This window comes from Diorhabda carinulata, chromosome X, assembly GCF_026250575.1.
Source record: "Diorhabda carinulata isolate Delta chromosome X, icDioCari1.1, whole genome shotgun sequence".
Lineage (NCBI taxonomy): Eukaryota > Metazoa > Arthropoda > Insecta > Coleoptera > Chrysomelidae > Diorhabda > Diorhabda carinulata.
This window is the reverse complement of record NC_079472.1, coordinates 49,723,894-49,748,704: the sequence shown is the minus strand read 5'-3', so window position 1 is coordinate 49,748,704 and position 24,811 is coordinate 49,723,894. Positions and strand designations below refer to the sequence as shown.

Below are 24,811 nucleotides of genomic sequence, written 5' to 3'. Positions count from 1 at the left end.
TTTACGACCTTTTGAACTTTTTTTCAGTTGAGGAGAAAGATGATAGTTGGATGGAGCCAAATCTAGTAATTCAAACCCTAAATCACAATTTTTTTGCATGGCAACATGAGATTTGTATACAGGGGCGTTGGTCCTGCAAATACAAAACACCTTTGGATAGCTTTCTGCGTCTTTTCTCTTTAATTTTTTCCCATAAAGTGATCAGTTATGTCGAATAGTAATCTCCAGTTATTGTTCTACCCTTATCCAAAAAATCAATCATGATTACTTCATGGCAATCCCAAAAAACTGAAGCAAAGAAGTTTTCCAGCAGATTTTTGGGTTTTGGAGAACCCGAGTGTCGCCATGCCATCGATTGTTGCTTTGTTTCTGGATCGTAGAAATGTACCCAAGTCTCATCCATAGTAACAATTCGGTTTAAGAAGTCTACATCGTTTTAAAATCGAGCACAGATCGAACGCTATGCTTCTACCTTTGTACGCTTTTGGTCAACATTCAAACATTTGGGGATCCATTTTGCAGCAATTTTTCTCGTGTCCAAATTGACGTGAACTAAATGATGACCGCGTTCGTATGATATATTTAGTGCTTCAGATATCCGTTTTAGCTCAATTCGACGGTCTGATAAAATCTTGTCATGAACTGCATCGATATTTTCGAGGACTGACACAGAAACTGGCCTTCCCGATCGGTCATTTGATTTACTTTTTTGACTTCAAACTTTACACTGACACTTCTAATAAGTTATTGTTCGTTGCTATGGTAACGGAAAATTTTGTTTATGCATGGAACTGGTCTAGGCTAACTAGATATAAATACATCCTCGTAATCCCATGATTTGGCTAGTGAGTGGAGTGTACGTACATTTTCAGTGTTCGTCAACTTTAGTTACAACGGCCATTACATTTATTGGAGCAAGGAGGCTTCTATCAACATTTTGAATTTAAACCACAATATTAGTACTTTATGGCAATGAACCGAAACGTTTATTGGATTCCATTTTAGTAGTTTCAAGTTTCTTTATATGTGAATCTTCCCGATCGTTCAAAATTCTTTTGCTTTGTGGCTTTTTCACACTACCCATAAAGTGGGGACATTCGTATATGTTCAACCTTTGTCGACATATCGTATTGTGGGATTTGCTAAATTGCCCAAAACGCGTTGTGAGTAATTTAGCCATCGATAGTGAACGTTTTCAGTGAATTTGTAAACATGAAAAAAATTGTTCATAGTTATGTGATACAATACTTTTATTTGAATGGCATTAGTCCAAACAATATAAAAGCTGAACTAGATTATACATTGAGTGAGACTGCTCCTTCGATATCAATGTTAAAATATTGGCTAACAGAATTTAAACGAGGCCCTGCGAAGACCAGCATCTCAGTGATCGACCAAATGAGGTGACGACTCCAGAAATGTTGGAAAACCTTCACAAACCCGTACTGGGTGATCGTCGACGAAAGTGCGCAGACATGGCAGTCATTTCAATATTGCGGTGCTATGCGAACTTATTGCAACGTTTGAGCGAAAAAATCGAGCAAAAACGGCTGTATTTGGCTAAGAAGAAAGTGTTGTTTCATGAAGACGATGCACCAGGTCACACATCCGTTATTGCAATAGTCAAAATTAATGATTTAAATTGTTCCTCATGCACCCTATTAGACATATTTACCCCCCTCGGGTTATTTTCCATTTCCGCACTTCAAAAAATGGCTTGGTGGTCAAAGACTTTCCAGCAATGAAGAGGTGATGTCGGCAGTTAATGGCTATATTGAGGAGCTGACGATTCTTATAAATAGGATATCGAGCTTATTGAACATCGCCGGGAAAAGTGTATGGAGCCAAAAGGAGATTACGAAATAATAATATATTTTTTTCCCAAAATTTTTGTGTTTCATTTGTTGGAGCAATTACTTCTGGGACCATCCTCTTATTGTCAAGTTCACAATGAGTTGTGAAGTATAAATTGCGATCATTGTGCCCATTCGCCAATTGAGTACAACATGGATATAATCAGAAACGTATATATTTGTTTCAAAATCCACTCATATTCGTAATTATTTATGGCATTAAGCTTCATTTTATAGTGAAAATTATTTTTTTATTGTTGTAAAATTATTATTTTGTGAATTAAATATTCGGGAAATTCCGATATGGCTACGTGTTTTCTATATACTATTCATTGTGGTGGTGGAAGCTTATTGTCATATCATTTCATTTGATTTTTCAGAAAAAACTTTTCGTTTTCTTTCTTGAAGGAGGCTTTCACGAAAGAAACACCTCCTCATACACCACCATCTCCTGATTCTGATGGTCCACATCCAAATTTGGATACATTCAAGTGAGTTATGGTTGGAATGCGTGCTTCTCTAACAATTAATAGCAATGTATACACAGTCAAGCATCGACTATTACATTTTCAATAACACTAACAGTGATTGAAAAAAAAATTAACGAAATAATCAAGGTATACAGTTTGTAAAATTTCTTTAAAAAATCTTATATGATTCATATGACAGCAGATAGTGACAAACTAAATTAAAAAATCATCGTTAGTGGAAATTTTTTATTACTTTATATAAATAATGATCAGATTACAAAATTAAATAAACAATTTTAAAATTGGAAATGCTAGTAAATGAAATAGATCTAAAAATGGCCAGATAATCTAAAAAATGAAGGCAAACAATAAAAGTTGCAAGATAACATTTGGAGTACAGAAGAAATAGCGAAGAAACGGCTATATTTGTTTTATAATATCTGTGAAGGAATACGGAAAAACTGAAAAAGTTTTCGAAGCTAGTTCAATCGTTTTTAAAATTTTCTCTATTAATACATTGTGAGCGGGCGATCTAACACTCACACACAAATATGTGGGGAAATTCCTTGGGTCAAATTATACCTACCGGGATTTGTTTGTGTAAAATTTCCGGAAAACAGGATTAGCATAGTAGAAGATAACATTTGTTTCGAAATATAATTTTTTAGGATACCATTAATCTATCGATGTAAGTTGATTCTGAAGAAACTGTTTTGTATTTTTCTAAATAATCACAGGAGCGGTCACAAAACTATGTTTTTTTTGAAAACGGTTATTTTAGCAGCATATTAAAATGTGATTACTTTTTTATTAAGGAATGATGGTAGAATTCAAACATCACATTTTATCCAGTGGCGGATAATTTAACCCGATAGGCATAATTTTCTCCAAGGAATTTACCGTAGACCGTGGCAGTCGATTTAGGGACACCCTGTATAAAAATACTAGGTATTTTCATTTATTTATATATTTTTATCTGTCATCTAGAATTTTCTTTTAGATTTTTTGATTTGCAGTATATAAACTTTATTCAGAAAATACATAATGGAATCTCCGTTTCAAAATTATATGAATAAACTTAAATACGTAATCAAATGTTATTACTTTTTTATTAAGTATAGTAGAACTTTGCAAAATTAGCACATATAACTTTTTTTCTTATGTGTAGCACATATACGACATTGGCTTTAAGGATTAACTTCCAATTACTTATTGTAATTTTTACTAATTTATTTTTTTTTTGGCATCTTTTGATAACCTTTCTAGATCATTTCTATATGCTCTAGTGAATGTACTTGGAGCAAGATCACCTGTATGGTCAGAAATATCTACAGTTATCCATTCTTTTGTGATATCAAGTAGAAACACATACTATTTTTAGAATGTGGATTTAAAATCTAAAACTCTAAAAGCATTAAATAGTGCACGATAAATGAAATACATAACAGTCTATTTGTCTATTTCTTGGTAAGGTGAACAATCGAGTAACACGAAAAGTATTGATCAGCACGTCAAATACCTTTCACATACTTATTGTAATCAACAACACATATTGATTTCCAAATTTGTCTTTTGTCACTCAATCGATATTATGGATTTCCACAATGTCACCTCTTGCTTAACATTTTTTAAACAAAGCCCTTAATTTGTCCGAATAGTGCAATAAGTTCGATTTATGCTGTAAATGCAATTCGCAAGTAGCAACACTATTATAATAGTTGTCCATGTGTATGTGATGTCATAAATTGAAATAGGGCTGAAGAAGATTTAAAATTTTTTCTTGTTATTGACTTCCTTCCCCACAATACATGCAAAAATTACAAATATATCCAGTTTTAACTTCTCAGACCATTCTTATGGTTATAATATAATTTATAAATTTCGATGAATTGTATATACTATAACCTACCCCTCCATGGCATGAAGCTTTCATCCAATGACAATTCCTTCTCTGGCTTGTAGACTGTCATTCTTGGAGAAATGTCACGCATACTAGATTGGCCTAAATCTGTCCCTGCCCATCGCTTGAGTAAAATTTGGTGTTTGGATGGATGTTATTTTTTGGAAAGTGTTCGGAAATGAAAATACTCAATTTCATACATTTAACAAATATTACTTTTTCTCTTGTGTAACTAAAAAGGGGCAATTTTAAGCTGGTACGAATACCGGAGCCTCTTTTAAACGGCAATGCACGAAACGGCTAGTAGTAGTACCTGGCCCGCTTATAGGTAGAAATCCGAGAAAAAGGTACAAATACCGGTGACCGCTCATAATGTGATTTAATCCACAATTTCATGTTTAACCTAATTTTAGGAGTAATTTTCCCACTCTGACTAAAGTAGCTCCAAAATATGCGTTTTTGGCTTAAAAACAAATTATGGTATTGAGATGCGTTGACCACATAGTTTTTCTGACTAATGAATACAAAAAGAGGTAATTGAGAGCCAAATCAGTGCTGTACACTAGGTGGCTCATTTTAGTCGGTTAAAAATTCATTTATTTGAATTGTGGACGGAGAGCTTGCATCGTCTTAATAAAGAAAGATTCGCTTCTCTTCTTCTACACATTTTACACATTTCTCCAATGACTTCTAGCAAACAAATTTCTTCCTCTAAGATCACTCCAAAATATTTGATAATTTCGCAAATATAAAGGGAAAGGTAAAGTTATAGGGCAAAGAAGATTTACCTGACCAATTGAACAATCTATTCTATTCTAATCTAGTTCTAAATTATGTAACTAAAGAGAAAATCTATAAACCAGCGCAAAAATAGTCAAAAACGTTATTTTTTATGTTCATAACGTCAAGTATCTCAGAATCTTTCAGATTTGTGTTTGATGAAACACTCAAATTACCTTCCAAAACCATAACCACTTATGTAATATATTTTTTAAATTGAATTTTTGTACATTTTATTCTTGAGTTATTTGCTGTTATATAAATTACATAATATTTTCAAATAATATAAGATTAACTACAAACTAATATTTTTCCGAAGCCAACGTCGGACCAAATGCTCCATCACTAAACAAGCATATTTTGTTCATTTAATCTCATACCACAAAATCAATATTTCTTGTTGAACTAATACAGATATAATATTTAGGCTCATTCTTACATTACACCGTTTATTCTCATTCATCCTGTATATTATTTATATAAATATTAACTGATAACGGCATTAAGATAGCATAATAGAATAGACAAAACGATAGAAAAAAAATTACATATATAAATTACCAAATGTTTTAATTTCGCTTTGCGTACGTATTTGCTTTGCAGTTGAATAGATGTACAAAAGTAGGTTTTATACGATTATTATTAACATACATTTATGTTCAAATAAAATTAAATTTATTCAGCGAACAAGAACTGAGCTACTAGGATGTGCAAATTATCCTTGACAATAACAAAATGCACCCTTATCACATTTATTTACAACAGGGATTAACTGAAGTTGATTTTGAATAAAAATAAAGAAAAAAAAACTTTTTTAAAACAAGCTTTTATTATTTGTTGATAAAATGAACTGAAAAGTAACTCTAATAAGAAATATAACACTTTATAAGTTCATAATTATATATTTTTAGCTTAAAACTTTACACCTTAATTATTAATTCTTCTCGTTTTTATCATAGTCCCTATTTTATAAATAAAAGCGTTACATTGTGATAGCAAGAGGACAAAGGAGGGGCTAAATGTTCTTAATTATACAATAAAAATGTAACAGGCTTTCATTTATAAAATTGGGACTTTATAACTTGGGATTTATAACTTTTGAGTCTTTCTAATTCGGGATTTACTATTTTTTCTAATCGTTGCCGCTTGTGGACATAACTTTCATTAGCAATCTTCCTCTGTCGTTTTAATTTCGCCTTCTCTAAACGTCGTTTTTTTATGTTCATGTTATTCCCCCGGTCCATTCTCCCGGAGGTCCTTTGCAGATGGATAACGGCTTCAGTACAACAGGGTTCGCCCTGCTACTCTGATGCGCAAAGTTAGTTATATGAAGTGTTTACACACCGTCATACCATTCCACCCTCGCCACGTGTCCACCTTGGCATTGGGTCATATATCTAATTAATCAGACATAGTCCACGTCCACAATAACAAACGGAACGAACTTTTTATCCAAATTTGTTGCAGTTGCATGTTCACGCCTATCAAAATACTCGTCAAGACGAATCAAACGACCCCAAACCCGATGGGGTTGCGTCGTTTATTTAATTACAGAGTTTCTATGGCAATCTTCCCCATCATCAGACCATGGTTACCATCTATTAAACAAAGAACTCGTCAAGACAAATCAAATGAGCACTGATTTGTTGAGGTTGTGTCGTTAATTTAATTACGGAGTTCCTATGGCTTTCTTCCCCATCATCAAACCCTGGTTACTATCTACTAACAAAGTACCCATCAAGAGGAATCAAATTAACCCAAACTCGATTAGTTTGCGTCGTTTTTTAATCACGGAGTTTCTTCCCCATCATCAGATAAGCTCGATGTCACAATAATATAGCATTGTCATCCGATTTATACATGCATGTAAAATTTCAGCTCAATCGAAGACGGGGGGGAAGTGGATCAAATTTAACTGGTAAGATTTGATTACACACAGCGGGACAGATGAAACTAAAGCTTGTAAAAAGGACTAACATTTTGTAGTTAATCAACAGAGAGAATTTTTCGACTATGTTTTATTTGGAGATGAAGCTACGTTTAATAAAAATTATTTACAGACAAAACTTTCACTATTATTCATCAATTAATCCATATGACATAGTGACACACAATCAAACTAGATGGTCGTTGAATGTCTGGGGAGGTATTGTTCGTGAATATGTAGCAGGTCGCTATTTTTTTGAGGACATTTAAATGATGAGATGTATTTAGATTTTGTAGTAAACCAATTACATCTTTTATTGGAAGAAGTCTCCCACTTCGTACACGTCAAAGGATGTGGTTTTTGCTTGATAGTGCTCCTGCTCACGCTAATCAATCAATTAATGGTGAACTGAATGAACTATTTCCTGGAAGGTGGATCGAAAGAAATGGCCCAGTACAGTGGCCACCAAGGTCACCAGATTTAATAAAATGAACTAATTTATCACATTAAGAATGAAGTGTATACCTCCAACAACAAGGGATTACATGATAGAGGAAATATGGTATGAATTTTGGAATGTTTCTATAGAAACGCTTCGTAATGTGGGTAACTCTTTCAATTGCCGATTTCAAGCATCCATAGATGTCTTTGGAGGTCATTTTGAACACCTATTTGATAATCAAGACGTGTATGTATACTGTAGTATATAGGATAGTTTGTTAGTGTTTTGTTCCTGTAATTTATTTATACTATACCCGTTTTTCATTTGCTTTTGCCATTCAACCAAACAGCAATGATAAAATTTCAGCTTTTGACAAATAAATCATAGTTAACTCACAATTAATTGTTAAATTCAGTTCATTTCAATTCAATGAGTATCAACGAAACAAATAATTTTCCAGAATTTTTACTATTATTCGAATACTTCGGACGCAACAGATCTTTATTCTTGAATTTCTCTTACATTCTACAGGCTATTGAACCTATTACGATTTTTATGAAAAATTGGTTTTAACTTTTTAAATACCCCATAGAATACATCACAACTCTATATTATTGTAATAGGGAAGTCAAACTGACTCCAAAGATGCAATAAAATAAAGGGTATTTCGTTTGAAAAATATAACATTGATATGGCAGAACATTCTGAAACACCCTGTAAGATTGTATATAATTTTAAAATGTGAAAACTATGATCCCTAAAATTTTCAAAGTACAAAGAAGGCACTGATCTTTATTACACTAATCAATCTCCTTGTATAAGTATTTTAAAATACAGATATTATTTCATCTATTTTTAAACAATTCAAAATTTTTTACAGTTCCTTGGCAATTATATTCGGTTTCCTAAATGCACTCTCCAGAATCTATTACTTTACCTTTTGTGTTATTTAACGACTGCTTTAGGCTGTTAACCAACTAAATGAAATACAAACGATTTTAAAATAAAATTAATATTTGAGACATTCTCTTTTAATTCTATTTCTCAAGAATATAAATATTTAGCCATAAAACACTTATTAATATAGTATTACTACATAGATATATTACCATTTATAATCCTGATCTACTTTTCCGCGATTGGTAGTATGAGATTTTGTTGAAGATAATGAGGAACAAAGTATTCAAAGAATTGTATATGTTTGATAGTAGTTCCAGTGCTCCAATCCAATGATTATACCTTGTATATGAACTTTTCCTATTAAAAGCTTACAGAACATTATTCGGAGATACATAAGTACTAAGCTGAGCAATCTTTTAAAGCTTGAAATATTTTTTGGCAAAAAATGAAGGTAAAACTTACTAAAATTTAAAATTCTACTTTATTAGGTCTTAATACATAGGTATTTCTTTACAGAACTGACATTAAAGTTAACTGTACATGTCCTCATGATGGTAAGCAAATTATTAATGAAGTGTTTCCTATTCATGTGGATCAACTCTTCACATTACTCTTCACTAGTTCAAAATTCTATTTGGACTTTCACGCAGCTAGAAAAACAACAGATCTAACTCAAACCCCATGGACTCATAATCCTATAGATAATAGTAAGAGTAGAGTGGTTAGTTTAACTGTAGCCCTCTTAGCTACTATGGGACCTAAATCAGCACAAGTTACTGAGCAGCAGGTATGTATTTGACTTGAAGTTTTGCATCTTAATTTTTCTTACTAATTCTCTTCTTTTTGAACAGTTGCATCCATCGCTCTGAAACCCAAGCAACAAATCACCTCTAAATCGATCTAAAGTAGCAACACCTTTCAATAAATATTGCATAGTGCCATAGCACATTTTTGATATCGCTCTTTAATTCGGTTATTCTTTAAAACATATTCAGCATATTCGTAATGATAAAGAATATCTTTTGTTATAATATGTTGCCTTGATACCAAACTTCATTAACTTTAGTTACATTTCTCTTCCTCGTGGCGTTTTCTATTTTTTCTGTGTTTATGTTGAGTCAGCTTACTTTTGATTTTTTAATTAGCGATTAAAATACGAAGAATTTCAGAAAATATCCAAAAACTTAACCTACCAATGAAAATTATGATTTACATAGATATTAACTGTTTAATCTTTTTCAGACAATGAATCCCTGCAGTAAGGCTGGACACTTATATTCAATAGACGTAGAATCTCTAAACGCTGGCGTTCCTTATGCAGATAGTTTTTATGTCTTTGTTCACTATTGTCTTCAAAGAGTGTCTGAAAACCAAAGTTCCCTTCAAATGTTTGCACAAGTTAAATATAAGAAATCTGTTTGGGGTTTAGTGAAAGGTACGCTCTTATGAGTAATATAAAATGTTATGATAATACGGTAATATAGTGAAACTATTTTTTTGTGGATATCAACAGGGTGTAGGAGCAGGGAAACAACTCAGGGCATGTAAACATTAAAAAATTTAATATTTGGAAACAAAAAATATGGACTTATAAGGGGTTGAAGTAAATGAAGATAAGTTTTTCCGGCAAACAAAGAAAAGTTATAACGAGACAATTATTGTTTTGACACATCCAATTTTTTTTATTTCTATTTCTAATAAATAAACACCAATCAGTTTGTTTATTATCAAAATAAAAAATCATTTGCGGTTTCATTGCTAATGATGAAACACTTCTTTTTGCAATATTAATAAATTTGTTCAAGAGAATAAAATATTCGAGCTTGAAGAATTTTTATTGTAGAACCAATGTATTTGTTTCTTCTTTTTTAATTATATTATTTATAGGTATGATTGAGAGAAATGCTTATTCCGGTATAGAAGACTATGGTGCTCATTTAACTAGGGCACTACATGCAGAGGGTGATGATAGTATTCCTGAAATTAAAAGGAAAGCTAAACGAAAAAGACGGATTAACAGTAGTACGAGAGGTACTATTGAAGAAAGTAAGTAGATACTTTTCAATTATTAGCCAGTACGAGGATTTTGTGATAGGAAAATAAAAACAACTATTTATAATTGGATAAGGCTATTATTTTTTTAAATATTCTGCATTAAGATCAATACACTTTTACATGCGTTTGAACTAATTGTCGAAGCATTTTTTCCTTTCCGATTGAACCAAATTATGTAATTTAAACGCATTAATTGTTTCTCCAGGTAAGTCGATTTCTGTTTAGATCGGCTTTATACGCATAGATCCATGATTCGTCGTCTATCACGACTTTATAGATATCTTTTGAAGCACATCGATTGAATTTTTTTAGCATTTCTTTGCACCAATCGACACGCACTGTTGATTGGTGTATGGCTCAATTTAAATGGTATGTCACATATTGCAAACAAAGTTTACGCACTGCATCGATATTTTCTGGCACAACAGCCGATTTTGATCGATGAATCTGGGAAAACAGCGAAACACGGTGGCTTGAGATGATATTTCAAAACCAAGAGCTGAAACAACTTAAATGGCACACTGCTGTTGGTTTAATACATGTCTTTAATCTATAACTTCTCATAGAAAATCATTGCGCGATTTAGTTCTACTTTTTGATCAAGATTAATGTTTCAGTAACTGTAAACAACTCAAATAGCACTCGTATGACAACACGTTCTGAGTACGTTCATCATTAAAAATGTAAAACTTTATGATCGCCATATCTCAAAACTCTCGTATAATAACAGAATTTGATTATAAAATAGTTTCACTGACATAACCGCTCTTATGACTTTCTAAGGAATTATCATTTGTGTGATTGATAAATTATGCCATATGGCCAGTACTTCTAAAAATAGTCCAAATGTGGAAGATTTACTGGCAATCAAGGTCTTAAATTTGAGTAATGGCCATAAAGACTTCCAAACCCACAACTGAACATAAACATCTATGACGCCGCAATAGAGAACGTTGAGAAATTTAAATATCTTGGCAACTGCGTAACGACAAATGTAGACCCTGACGTCGAGGTAAGATCTCGTATAGAACAAGCTAGAGCCATATTCCTAAAAGTGAAAAACCTATTATGTAACGCAACCTTTGACTGAAACATGAGATTCCGTTTTGTAAAGGCGTATGTGCACTCAGTTCTCTTGTATGGAGCAGAAACATCGACATTAAAAGTGGATACCATGAACAGACTCGAGGTTTTTGAAATGTGGATCTTTCGTAGACTATTAAAGATATCATGGACTCAACATGTATGTAACGATAAAATGCTTAGATGTATGGGAAAGGAAAAATAGTTACAACAATAAAGAGAGAAAGACCGCTTATCTGAGCCACATATACTGTAAAAAGTATGATATACTTAAATTAATAATAGAAGGAACCTGCATTAAATGTAGATAACACCTGAAGAAGAACATAATAAAAGTGAAGGATTGATATTTCAGTCTTTTTCAAACTAATTCATTTTTATTTAAAACGATATCATAAGGCTATTATAACCACATTTGTTGCAAGTCATCATCACCATATCTCCCTTGTTATAATAACCTTTTTTTCATTTTAAAATTCAAAGCAAAGGGTGTAGTATGCATTTTTTTTCAGATAATCCTGCAAAAAAGAAAATTACAGAAGGTATTTTTAGTAGTGAAATATGTACCATGATAGTATTTTTTGTGTTAATATTGTTACTATTTTTAAATGTAATGTTATATTACAAATTATGGTCTTTAGAAGAAGCACCGTCCTATAATTTATTGGATTTGCATTTACTGAAGTAAGTAATTTTTTATTTAAACAACCATAGTATCCAGGAATTTTTAACTAATTTTCATCTTAAATGTACGGGAATCATGATGGTGAAGGCATTGTTCCTCACAATCCAAATCATTTGTCAGGAAAAGTTACTTTTCTTAGTTGAACATGGGAAAACAGGTTTTGTTTTTAGAACATCCCTTTTACGTGATTTGATTTGAATACAACAAACAAATTAACAATCGTGGATCCTCTTGGGCGTATGCACAAACCGATTTTTTTTTAATTAAAAAAAATATGAAATCACTGGCACCTCAGAATCAAACAACTGATCCTAATAAAATTTGTGCAGCTACCTTTTATAGATCATTATTTCAATAAGTCTCATTTTGTATGTCTTATCGTCCCTGTTGGCTTTTAAGGAATTAAATCTATTATAGTATATTTTTAGACATCCACCACAATCTCATGAAGAATGGATAACATTATTACAACAACAGGAAGCTCTGCATTCAGTGGAGGCTCAAAAGTGGCAAAAGTTATTGAGGAATTCAATTCAACTTTTACGACAGGTAAATATTTTTAGATGTCCACATCTCCGTCACAATTAACATTAATTGTTGTTGTTTATGATCTATTCTAATTGGAATTATTTTTGATACTTCGATCGCAAGAAAATAGTATTGTCTATTTTGAGTTTTTTTAATAATTTTTGAAAGATTGATAAAAAGTTTTTATCAATCTGTCAGAGATGTTTTTATTGCTGTAAACAATATGTAAGCCAAAATTTACATTTGGTAACGTAGCATCTAAACAGGGACTACCAAGTTGGGGAGACCTATTGAAAAATTTCAATTTGCGATTCGAGGATGTACAGAACATTTGGTCCAGTGGTCAATATGATGATGACAAATACGCTTAAGCTAGTTGAACAGACCTTACTTGTCCTGCTGGATTGGTAACCTGATTATGCTGCTGTTGTTCGTTACGAAGCTTTTTGAGATACAGAGTCATATAAGAATGCTAAACAAGGGTTAAATACAACTTCCTTAATTGAAAACTAAAAATAAAGATAAACTATACATGAAGACACATTAAAATGATTAAAGTAACTGAGAAAAGCAAACATACCAAAATCGAAAACTCTACGATGACTACCTATTAACTAGTAACCTGTAGTAACGGCTGTTGAGCGGTGCAGCAAAGTGAAAACGGAGCTGCGCAACAAGCGAGGTTAAGCAGCGTGCAAAAACTAAGCTCTGGGACGGTCAAAGCTCTACGGTAAGGGCTGCGGTTCTCAAATTCTCGCGTTAGCAAATTACCACATGCGCATTTCAATTTCTATAACAATTATTCAAATTGTTTCCATATTCGGTTGGCCGAAGGCACTAAGCCGACTACCACTGAGATGTGAATACTTAGTTCTCTCATTGGCAGTTTCGCGACTTCTACTGAAGTGTGAATACTCAGCTCCCTAAGTAACAGTTTCTTTTCTCTCGGTATAATCGGTTGGCTGAAGGCATTAACACAACCACTACTGAGATGTGAGTACTCAACCTAATGACCTATATCGGCTTATCAGGGTTTCTCCCTCTTGAGTTCGGACGGACTTGCGTAAAAACCTTTCATCAGAATTAGAAAACTTTGGACTCTTACTCTGCTTCGCATGTTGTCTTCTCTGTAGACTGCGTGATGGTCCGGATGCTTGCTGGTCCGTCTAGAATTACTTTTGCTTTTCAAAATGTTAGGCTGCTACCAGTATTTCCCTTATACTAACCCGCTGGATTTGCTTGGATTTGTTTAGGATTTGGAAAAATAACTCTACTTACAACGGTATTCTCTGGTTGTTTTCTTCGCGTCACGCTGTCCACTCGATACCATCTCTTTTATTGCTGCTAGCTTTCTCTAGCGGTGCGAAAGGTGGGATCTCTTTGACTACGGTTCCTTGAGCTTCGGGGAGAATACAACCCTTGTAAATAGTAGTTTCGGGAGTAAACTATATTAAACATTTAAACCGAAATATTTTTATAGTTATACTCGAAAAAGAATTACATTTTTACGTTGAAAAATAATGAAGATATAAGTATATTTGTATTTGAAATGGGTAATATCTTTGCTTTTACGTTTTAGAAAAATGTAACTTCGTTACATCCTAATGAAAGGCTACATTTAATAGAAATATAACAGACAGACACTAAGGACAGTGCAATTTATATAATTTGAAATTGTCTATTATTTTTTTTATTTTTATGTTTTGTCTACATTTCAGGCCGAGGAATCTCTTAACGAGCTTCAAAGTTCAATTCAGTCGACATATTCTAGCAAATTAGTGTCAATTCTACAAGCGGGTCAAGAAGAAAATAAAGAAGAATTATAGATATTGTATTGAAATTCATAAATCTTTCATACATTTGACAAATAACGCGGCGATAATTATAAATCCTTTTAATCTAAATTTGAACTTGTGTAAAAATATTAAGTGTTGAAAGCACTTATATATGTATATAATTAATGGGAAGAGGAAGGGGTATGTAGGCGTCTAAAATGCTTTAAGAAATTTATACATTATTCATGATTTTTAGAAATATATTATCTCCTATCATTATTACTACTTATATAATTTTAAACTTTTATTTTGAAACAATTTTATTGTATTTTTTTATTATTATACACACTTTTATTTCTGTGATATATGTGGAAAATGAGCAGCTTTTAATTAAATAATTTTTATGCAGATTATACTATACATAACTTGTTGAGGTCAATTGTGATATCTATAACTTCTTCTATCCACCATATACTTACTAATTGTGATTTTTTAATTGCCACACATTTTAATCTAGATTTTAAAGAGGTTTTATCAATCTAGTTTCAGAAACTGTATTTTCTATACTTGTTATTGTTATATGACCTTTTATTAGTTTATCGCAGTGATTCTTAACCTTTTTTTCGTCACGTCACACTTTTAATAATTCAAAAACTTGGCAGTACACAAATAATTAAAAACGGTTAATTAACTGTTATACCTATAATATGATATATTTTGTAATAATAGCAGATGATAATAATTTTCAATGGAATTTGAAGTAAAATAGCATTACAAAGTATGGAAAAAGTTTATTTAATAATAGATTAGAAAGTACATTTAATATGAAATTTTAATTTCTTTTAAATAAGAATTGATTATTGCATCCAAAATGTGTTTTCCTGTTGTAAAATCAGATAATTTAGGACAACAATTTGCACTGGACTCGGGGCTCACCGTAACACTATTATTATCATCATAAGTTTTCTTTTTGCTTATACATTTTGATTTCCAAATTCTTTTAAAATGAAAATAATTTTGTCAGAAAATTATTAAACACGACATGTTGTATAATTACTTTTGAAGTTTTGCAGCACAGTACTGTAGTATTATACATGCGAAAGCGAATAATTCTACATAATAAATATAAATAATAAACTCAATAAATTCTACTGTACAAAAACCAACACTAAGAGGCGACGAGGGCAACTGAATGTGATTATTGTACGTTCCAATTAGAGACGCAGTAAATGACAACAATGATCAGCACGTGATCACCAAGTGCACAGTCGTTTCTCGATCTATGATTTTATTATAATCAATTGAGATCAATTATGAAAAGACTACGTCACGAATACAATGATGTCAGGAGCGCATTCATTTCAGTTATCAAAATCCTTTAAATATAAACAATATTTATCTTTAGCTCTGATTTCCATATTCTGTCTTAATATTTCACTGAATGCATTCGTAACATTTGGCAGCACATTTCAAGAATTTCGCTGCACACTGCTTGAGAATCACTGGTTTATCGGTAAAAAAAGCAATGAATTCCAAAAGAATGGCATCACATTGAATGGTTGTCAATGAATTGTTTTGCTAAACAATCAGTATCAATATTTTATAAACACAGTGGCATTTCGATTAATCTGTAAATACAAAATTATTTATAATTATTCCGATAAATCAGTTTTAACTATAATTGGAATATTTGTTTTTATTTAGAAAAAACTATTGGTTTTATTAAAATTAGTGAAATAATTTGTTATACTAATTTATATGGTTGCAGTAGGATTTGGTGCAAATATTAAATACGCTTTTCTATAGTGGTGATGGATGGAATTAGGGTAGGTTAAGTTTATTGAAAGTTCACTTAGTTAGAATTTCGACACTAGATAATTGAAAAAATAGATTGTATCATTACATCAAGCACGACAAGTTGAATGAATAAACGAGTATTTCCAATGCCATTGCAATCCTGTTATTATTAGCAAGGGAAACTCCAATATTCAAATTGTTCGTGGTTAAAAACTGATTCTTGTGATATTTTCTATAGCTTTGTATGTTTGTGCAGGCAAACATGCTTAAATGACTTGGAATGAGGAAAATATTTGAACAAGATGTCAGATATCTAGTTTATGATAAGTTGAAAATATAAAGAGAAATAATGACTTAAAGTTTGACAACATTTTTTGAATATGTCACCATAAATACAATACGTTTTGCCTACTTTTCATTAGAAAATATGCATATAGTTACTGTGGATAAGATGAGAATGACTTCTTTATTCTTTTTTTTTTGGTGATTTTCCCTGTAATATTTTCTACTTCAATTGTCATCCCCACCATATCATGTACTGTTCAAATAAAGAGTTCCTTAATGGTGTCTGAACAAAAATACCTAATTAAAATCAAATTCACTACAAACAATTTTTTACTTCTGTCAGCCATGATACCTGATATTCATACTAAGAGACTAAAAGTCTTTTCTTAATTGAAGATTAATTATTGCAAAACTAGTCGTAATTGAGGATTATTTGAAATCCAAATCATTTAATACATTTAATTTGTCTTATCCTTATGCTTCTTCTGGACTTGGATTGGTACTCCGAGTCCTCCTTTCATCATTTTCATGCTTTTCTGTAGTAGTAGTTTCATTGTCGAAAGTTTTATTTGGTATATTCTAAAGAATTTTTACTTATAATAAATAACTTTTACTTTATTTTAAAAACAAGATTCTCAACTTATAATGAAAATATTTTGCAAGCTTCACAGTTAAGTCTCTAGCAAAGATTTACCCATGAGAAATAGACTTTATTTTAGTTGTGTAATTTAACTAACTATTACAATCTCTATCCACAGTAAACGTATCTCAATTACCTCATATTCTAACTAATAATGTCATTGAAAGATATTTATTATATTGTAAGAATAATGTCAAATGTGTGTAAGGATTTTTAATTTTTATTTATTGTTATATTTTCTAAGGTGTCTAGAAGTTAATGTCATTGCGCACTGTGTTATATTTTTTAGTATAGTTTTTATGAATTGTTCCTTATACACTCATGTACCCAAGATAATAGTAAATATAAAATATTACTTCTTCTGGGTACTTCAATTGTTTTTCTTTAATTTTAGGTTGCATATGTTACATAACAGTGCATTTAGTAATTAGAACATTCAGTGTAATTTGTAAGCTAAGCTATAAAATATTTCCTTTATCTGGAAAGTATATTTAGCAAAAACAGTGAGAATTCCCCATCGACGACAATAATTGTCATCGTGCGAAACAATTGAAAGAGATTGGTAAACTTGTTATTGTTCGAGATATTTTTTTACGACTATACTAGAATACAACAATGTTGATTGAAAAAATATTTTGAATTCATTTACGTATTGTTCCTCCTGTCAAAATGATGTGGTGATGATGGGCAACTTCTACTGAAATAACTGGAAGTAAATCTTGTGATAAATACTAATTTTCAAAAACAGACATATGATAACATAAGCTAAACCCCCTAAAATAAAAGAATAAAAATGGTGAAAAATTGACAATTTAACTTAGAACAATGAATTATAGAATCTGTAATACAATGGTTGAAACAGATAGGTAATAGTTATTTACGTAAGTAGTTATGAAAAGAGCGATATTGTTCAACAGTCGCAATATTTGCCCAAATGAGCGCCAGAGAGTTTTTGCAAATTACGCGAGTTGAACAATATTGTTCTAATGCGTTTATGTACAACGTTTTATATAATTCCGCGTTTTTATAATATTTGATAGAATCTTCAAGTATAATGAAAATATTAATGTGGAATTAAATTGTGTTAGAAGCATTGTTACTATGGAAACAAGTCTTGATGTATTGTTATTATGAAAACAAACAACGATTTATCAAAATAAGAATGGACAAATTCTCACGAATCTTCAAGAAGTAATCTTCAGATAACGAATCAAACATTACATTTGAAGTAAGAGAATCTGGAATGCTGTCTAAAACCACTGGATCTGCACATAAAAGGATTAGCAGCTAAAAGTGTCCTCAGAATGAGGAAAACTGGGCTGTGGAAACAATCCAACTATGGGCACACCAGGATACTGAGGGAGATAGAGAATATGGCGGATACAGTAAACAAAGGTGTGTTGAAACAACGCACCGAATACACTACCGCCAGACTGACTTTTGATATAGACCTGAACATCCTCATATCAACGAGAGGACTGGGAACAGAACCCAGGAACAGTAAGTACAGTAGAAACTCGATTATCCGGCCCTCAGTTATACGGATTCGCGAGTATCCGGACTATCAACTGCGACCAATTAAATAATTGAGTAATATTGAGCCAAGTTATGAAATATAAGATATCAAAGAATGGGTCACTTGTGACAGTGTCGATCAAAAAAATCTAGACGTGGAAAATGATGGAGAATCATCTCATGATGAAGCCAATTACCAAATATTTTAAACTTATTATTATTTTTGAATAATAATATCATTATTTATTAATGAATATTACTATTATTAAACTTATTTTATTTCACAAAACCCGCTTTTCTTCATACACTTGATTATCCGAATCCCTAACGACAAGAATTAGTTCCGGTTAATCGAGTTTCCACTATTAACTCGATCTTCACAGACGGGTACGTAAAGGACGAACGGACGGCAGCGGGAGTATACTCTGAAGATCTGGAAATAAGGGAAACCTTGAGGCTTAGAAATGGCTGCAACATACTGCAGGCCGAGCTGTGGGCAATAGAACGAGCCGTGGAACTAATCTGACATGAAACGGTACGTGACATCATAATCTACATGGATAGCCAAGCGGCTCTGAGATCACTATCGTTTACGGCAGTGAGATCTAGGTCAGTGGTGAGCTGTTGCGAAGCCCTGTCATGGATTCGTGACCGAAAGGTTAGACTCTGCTGAATATATGGACACAGCAATGTAAAAGGGAATCAAATGGCAGCCAAACTAGTCAAATTGGGAACGACCAGGAGCGGGGACAAAGCGGTGGGCTTGCCACTACCACCGATCAAATTGCTGAGATACACGATAGATAGAATATTAGAGGGAAAGCACGGCAAGAGATGGAGTAATAGAGATAACTGTGTCATCTTATGCTCTTTGTGGCTGGTGCTACAGAAGAGAAAGACAACAGAACTGCTAGGCTCTGGGAAAACCTCGATCCGAAAGGTCGTAGAAGTGATTACCGGTCACTGCACAGTAGGCTCTAGACTCAGGAAAATGAGTAACAGAACCGACGATCTCTATGCAGAATGCAGTGAAGAGGAAAAGACAATAGAACACCTTATGTGTCACTGCACAGCATTGGCATCGAAACGACCACAATGCATGGGGAGTGAAACATTGGAATGTCTGTAAGAAGCAGCGGAGCTGGGTATTAAGGACCTGAACCACTTCATTGCAAATTGAAAAAGCTTGGGAAGAGGGCAAGGACCTGGCAACGGAAGATATAGGGAAGGGGAGTAAAATGGTGCTGACTGGAAAGTCAGCAAGGGCCTAAGGCCTCCGAGAGGATCTCGGCTGAAAAGTGGAGATCACCTTGTCAACCTAACCTAACCTTATCTGGAATGCTGCAGTGTGTAGTTTAATACCTGAAAAATCAAAAAGTGGGTACGTCCTGGCCTACCAATAATTTATTAAGGACATCAACGAAAAGGTACTACTTGCTTATTTTGAAAATTTAAAAACATTAGTGCCTCGACTTTGTGGACTACATATTCAATGTTGAAATCTGAACCGTGCGCAAAATGTCGATACCAAGAAGTACACTATGCTTTTGACTTGGCCGAAGACACGGTCAGCAGAATACCATACAAAAAAATTTGAGATTTTGACGAAGGAGAATATAAAAAGATTAGTATGAGAGGCTGAAGATGAAATATTTCTATTTGCAAAAGTACGACTTAATTTACGATATGTTTATAATTACATCAAAACATTCTGGGCCAAGTCCCTGGCATACATGTAGATATCACAGCTTCAGATGAAATTAACATTAGACAAGAAGTTCAAGAGAATATTCACCCAGAAAACGTAACGTTTCATAATGTCAAGGAGTGCTTTAAAGTATCACATTTGATAATGGAATTAAATAAATTTATTTATGTAAAAATTTCTATATTTCATTATAAAATAAAAGACTAGCGTGAATAGAGTTTTAAAAATAAGGCCCCATTCAAACGGTGATTACCATTACCAGTGTATTAATTGGAATATGTACGACGATAAATACCACTATTTGGAGAAAAGGTTAAAATGTCGATTATTTAAAAAAATTACCAATTTGTTGGATACAGTGGTTCGCAGTGAAAGAAAACTATTCGAGAATGGTATAAAACGAAAGCAAAGGTCCGAATATGGAGATATAGTGTATGTATAGTAACTATTCTACGTTCCTCTTCAACGCCATTATTTGGGGACGCTCGTTAGTATGCCTTGATTGATCAGTTGGTCTTATGTGTGTTCCTTTATCCATGGTATAACCGTTATTGTGCTAAGGTATCTGTACTGCAGTAATTTTCTGTTCTCGGTTCATGACTTATGGCTTAAAAATCACAAAGTAAATCAATTTTTCTGGCTTGCGTCAAAACAATCAGGAACGTTAGCATCTGCGAGGTAAGTATAAATAGTTAGTATTTGCCTATAATTCCATTAACAATAATTTACGTTCCAATTTCTGGAAATGGCTAAAAATAAAAAGAGTAATAGCGATTTCATAATGGCATAGTAATTATACACCCTGTTTAAATACATAGATTTTGAAATAAAACCTAATAATAAAAGACTCAAATGGGATAAAACTTTATTAACTTCTATACCGTATAAGGCATGAATTATGATTAACAAATTCTAACAATTAAATTTTTATAAATTAGATTATTTGATATTGATAATACTATAAAATATTCGATCATGTTTATGGAGCATATGTTTCCTGGAGATTTGTACTTTGTGACTATCTTCTAATATAAAAATTATTTAATTGACAAGTTAATAGGCGTGTGAATTTCCATAGAATCAGTATATACTGTACCACAAAGTTAACAGATATTTTATAAAACTGACATTTGAATCTGAAACTGGAATTGAGATTTTTGCGATGTCTAATATTTTAAGACACTGTTATGTGTAGTGCATAGTCATTTTTTTTAAATCTTGACAATTCCATTGTATGATTTCTGTAGGTAGTTCATTTCTAAAGTTTGGTAGAGAAGTTTTGTAAGGTAAAAAGAGCCTGTGACAATAGAAATTGTTCGGCCGAGGATTGTACTAGTATCATAGCACTTGTGGCTACAAGTTTAAAGGAAGTTGACTTAAAAGTGTCCAAAGCATTGACACGATTTTGGGAGACCCAACACCTGAACAAGCGGAAGACGCATATTCAAAATCGATTTTTGCGAATGCATGCATTATAAAGTTGTTTTCTCATAAGCCCTGTACCGCAGCAAGAATTTCCTCGTAGTTAAGATACAGTATAGCAGTACATGCAGCAAATGAGGGTCGTAGAAGTCCTGACTATTGAGCTACAACTGGTTCCTTTTCAACTCCTAAATATCAGTTTGTTCTAGAACGCCGAAGCGCCATATTATTTTCAATAATGAGTCACAATTTTGTTGTTTTAATGTCGATCCCTGTAGGAGCGTGTATCAGTTTACGAGTGAGCAATACACCTTATGAACATTGTGGAGTGTAGTTGAGAAGTATTACAGTCTTGGTTGTTATTCGGTGATGTCGTCTTACAGCTACTTAATACATAACGTTTTAGAATTATTATAAGCAACCTTTTTATTCAATTAAAACATAATAAACCACGGCTGCACGTAGTTGGAGAACAATGAAGTTACCTCTGATAATGAAAATTGCAACTTTACTTTAGTCCAGAAGACTTCAACCTCATTTTGTGGCTATTCTGGAAGCTTAAATAAACTTTCATTAAGAATTGCGAGTCAATATGCTATTAGAAACCCAATTTTATGTGCGCTTTGAAGATGGGAAGCAGTAATCATTGCAAGTTGTGGGCATACATAATTTTGAAATAACTTACAAAATTCTTGTAATATATAACAAGTGGTGATTGCATCTCCCACTTTAGATATGGGAGGGATCTCACTAAGTCAGGGTAGTCGTAAATGCGAGAATATGTAACCAGTTTTAGGTCGATCGTTTGAAATATACATCAATAAAAAAATTATAAACTGAATACATTTCAACAAATCCGTCCTTCGAAGACAAGCAACAAATAATGTAATATTATATTCTTTCTAAAATACATGAATAAAAGTTTTATATACTTTGATTTGTTATTGACAGGTTATATAACTAAAATATGTTCAAGCTATTCCGAGATAATCAATTTAGCTCCTCAGTGTCAGTTGGAAGAAAAAATAGATTTTTTCTACGACCGTGCGTTTTAACCCACTTTCCCGCACGCATTTTAGTTTTGAAAGTGTCACTTTCCCGCACTAGTGCGGGAAAGGGACATTCTTCAAAGGAGAAACAAATATCAAAACTGGTTTGATATCAGTTGCTATGACAACCCAAGCGTGTAATTGTTACTAAAACGTCAAAGTTGTTCAAAACGTCTTGGAAGTGACCGAATAAGAACAATCTTCTTTTAAATTAAACCACATTAAACCGAATCCGATACAATAATATTAATGGATTCATCCGACGAATAACTTCCCGAAGCCGTTTTGAAGGCTGCAAATGAAGCTAATTCCGAGCTGTTACCTGCCAAATCCAGACCAAAGGAAGAGAAGCAATACGACCATTTTGTTACATGGTGTAAGGAGAAAGGGGCCAAAACTTATAAGGAAGAGGTATTTCTGGCGTATTTTTCAGACCTAAGTAAGGTTTTGAAATCTAATACATTATGGTCCCGCTATTCGATGGTAAAAAGTTTCTCTGTACTACAAATGACTTAAAACCGTTGCCGTCACCGTCATCGTCATCTTTATGCGACCTGCAACCGATGCCATCTTCACTGACGTCATCTACCTTCCAGTTGAAACCAAATAACTCCACTGGGCCGGCAATTCTTACTAGTCTACAGAATACAACAAATTGTGTTTTCAATATTAATATTTATAATAATTAATAGTTTTTAGTTAAAATTTTGTATATTATTATGTTTGTTGGAATAAAATAATTTTTGAAAAATGGGTTGGTATACTTTTATGTATATACGGTCGTAGAAAAAATTATGTTCCTAACTCATGCGTAAAGTGTCTTTCCCGTACTTGACCGCTTGCCCGAACTCCGCTCCGCGTCGTTCGGGACAACTGCAGTCGCGTGCGGGAAAGTATCACTTTCGACACTACTATTTACAATGTATGCGTTAATTTTGCGGCACAATGTATTATATTTTGATAGCTAGTGTATTACACAACTTACCTATGGAAAATTTTGATTTTTCTACTAGTATAGAATGAAAAGTGATTCTGTGAACTTTTCATTTTCTACTAGTATAGAATGAAAAGTGATTCTGTGAACTTTTCACACCATTTCAAATTAGCAATATTAATACTGAATGTGACCTATTTTTGAAGATTTTTCTTTGGTAAGAGTTTGAATGGAATCAATAGCCCTTCAATTAAATCTATTCGGATATAACATATATGTATATATCATTAGTATCTATACCAAACTGGTACAGTTACAGATTAGTTAATTATAAGATCAAATTTTCTGAAATTCAACAAAACGTTAGAGTAAGATGGGGGAATGGTGGTCAGTTAATAATTGGTCCGTTTTTCAATTCATTTGAGGAACTTTCGGCATAATAATATATATATATATATATATATATATATATATATATATATATATATATATATATATATATATATATATATATATATATATATATATATATATATATATATATATATATATATATATATATATATATATATATATATATATATATATATATATATATATATATATATATATATACAGTGCGGTCGTAAAGTATGGAATAAATTCAATAATTTCTAATCCAAGAGATATTTTCAAAAACCCTCGGACACGTCAATTTTATTTTTCGACGAGGATTTTTTTGAAGAAAAAATTAATATACAGAGGGTGTTCTCAAAAAAGCTGGGCAGGTAGCAACTTTGTTTTTTTAAATAGACACCCCCAATTTTTTTACATTTTCGGATTCCTTGTAAAATTCTAAGCAATTTTCATGTAACACTCCCTATACCTAACTTTAACCGTTTTGAAATTAGAGGAATGAACAATTTACTATCAAATTATAAGTAGGCTATGACTTTTTGACAGAAAACAGCACTTTATTTCATTTTGCTTTTAATTCGATGTTGCCTAAAGTGTTTTTCGATTTCTAAATATCTATCAAAGTATCTTTTTACATGGTCGCAATAGTTTTTTCTTTTTGAAAAAA

The 24,811-nt window shown here is 32.4% G+C and overlaps 1 protein-coding gene across 2 annotated transcripts in view; it reads left to right on the top strand.

Annotated features, from left to right (window-relative positions):
• The window catches only part of LOC130902348 (protein Aster-B-like), a 36,261-nt gene extending 18,791 nt beyond the window's left edge, over positions 1 to 17,470 (top strand). The window contains exons 7-13 of one of the 2 annotated variants that reach the window (XM_057814437.1): positions 2,234 to 2,344; positions 8,789 to 9,059; positions 9,515 to 9,707; positions 10,160 to 10,318; positions 11,923 to 12,094; positions 12,524 to 12,644; positions 14,342 to 17,470. In XM_057814437.1, the coding sequence (XP_057670420.1) occupies positions 2,234 to 2,344; positions 8,789 to 9,059; positions 9,515 to 9,707; positions 10,160 to 10,318; positions 11,923 to 12,094; positions 12,524 to 12,644; positions 14,342 to 14,449 (1,135 nt within the window). In that variant the 3' untranslated portion in view covers positions 14,450 to 17,470. The remainder of the gene's footprint in view (positions 1 to 2,233; positions 2,345 to 8,788; positions 9,060 to 9,514; positions 9,708 to 10,159; positions 10,319 to 11,922; positions 12,095 to 12,523; positions 12,645 to 14,341) is intronic. The other variant, XM_057814438.1, reaches the window with a different exon arrangement.
• Positions 17,471 to 24,811: the final 7,341 nt, after the last annotated feature.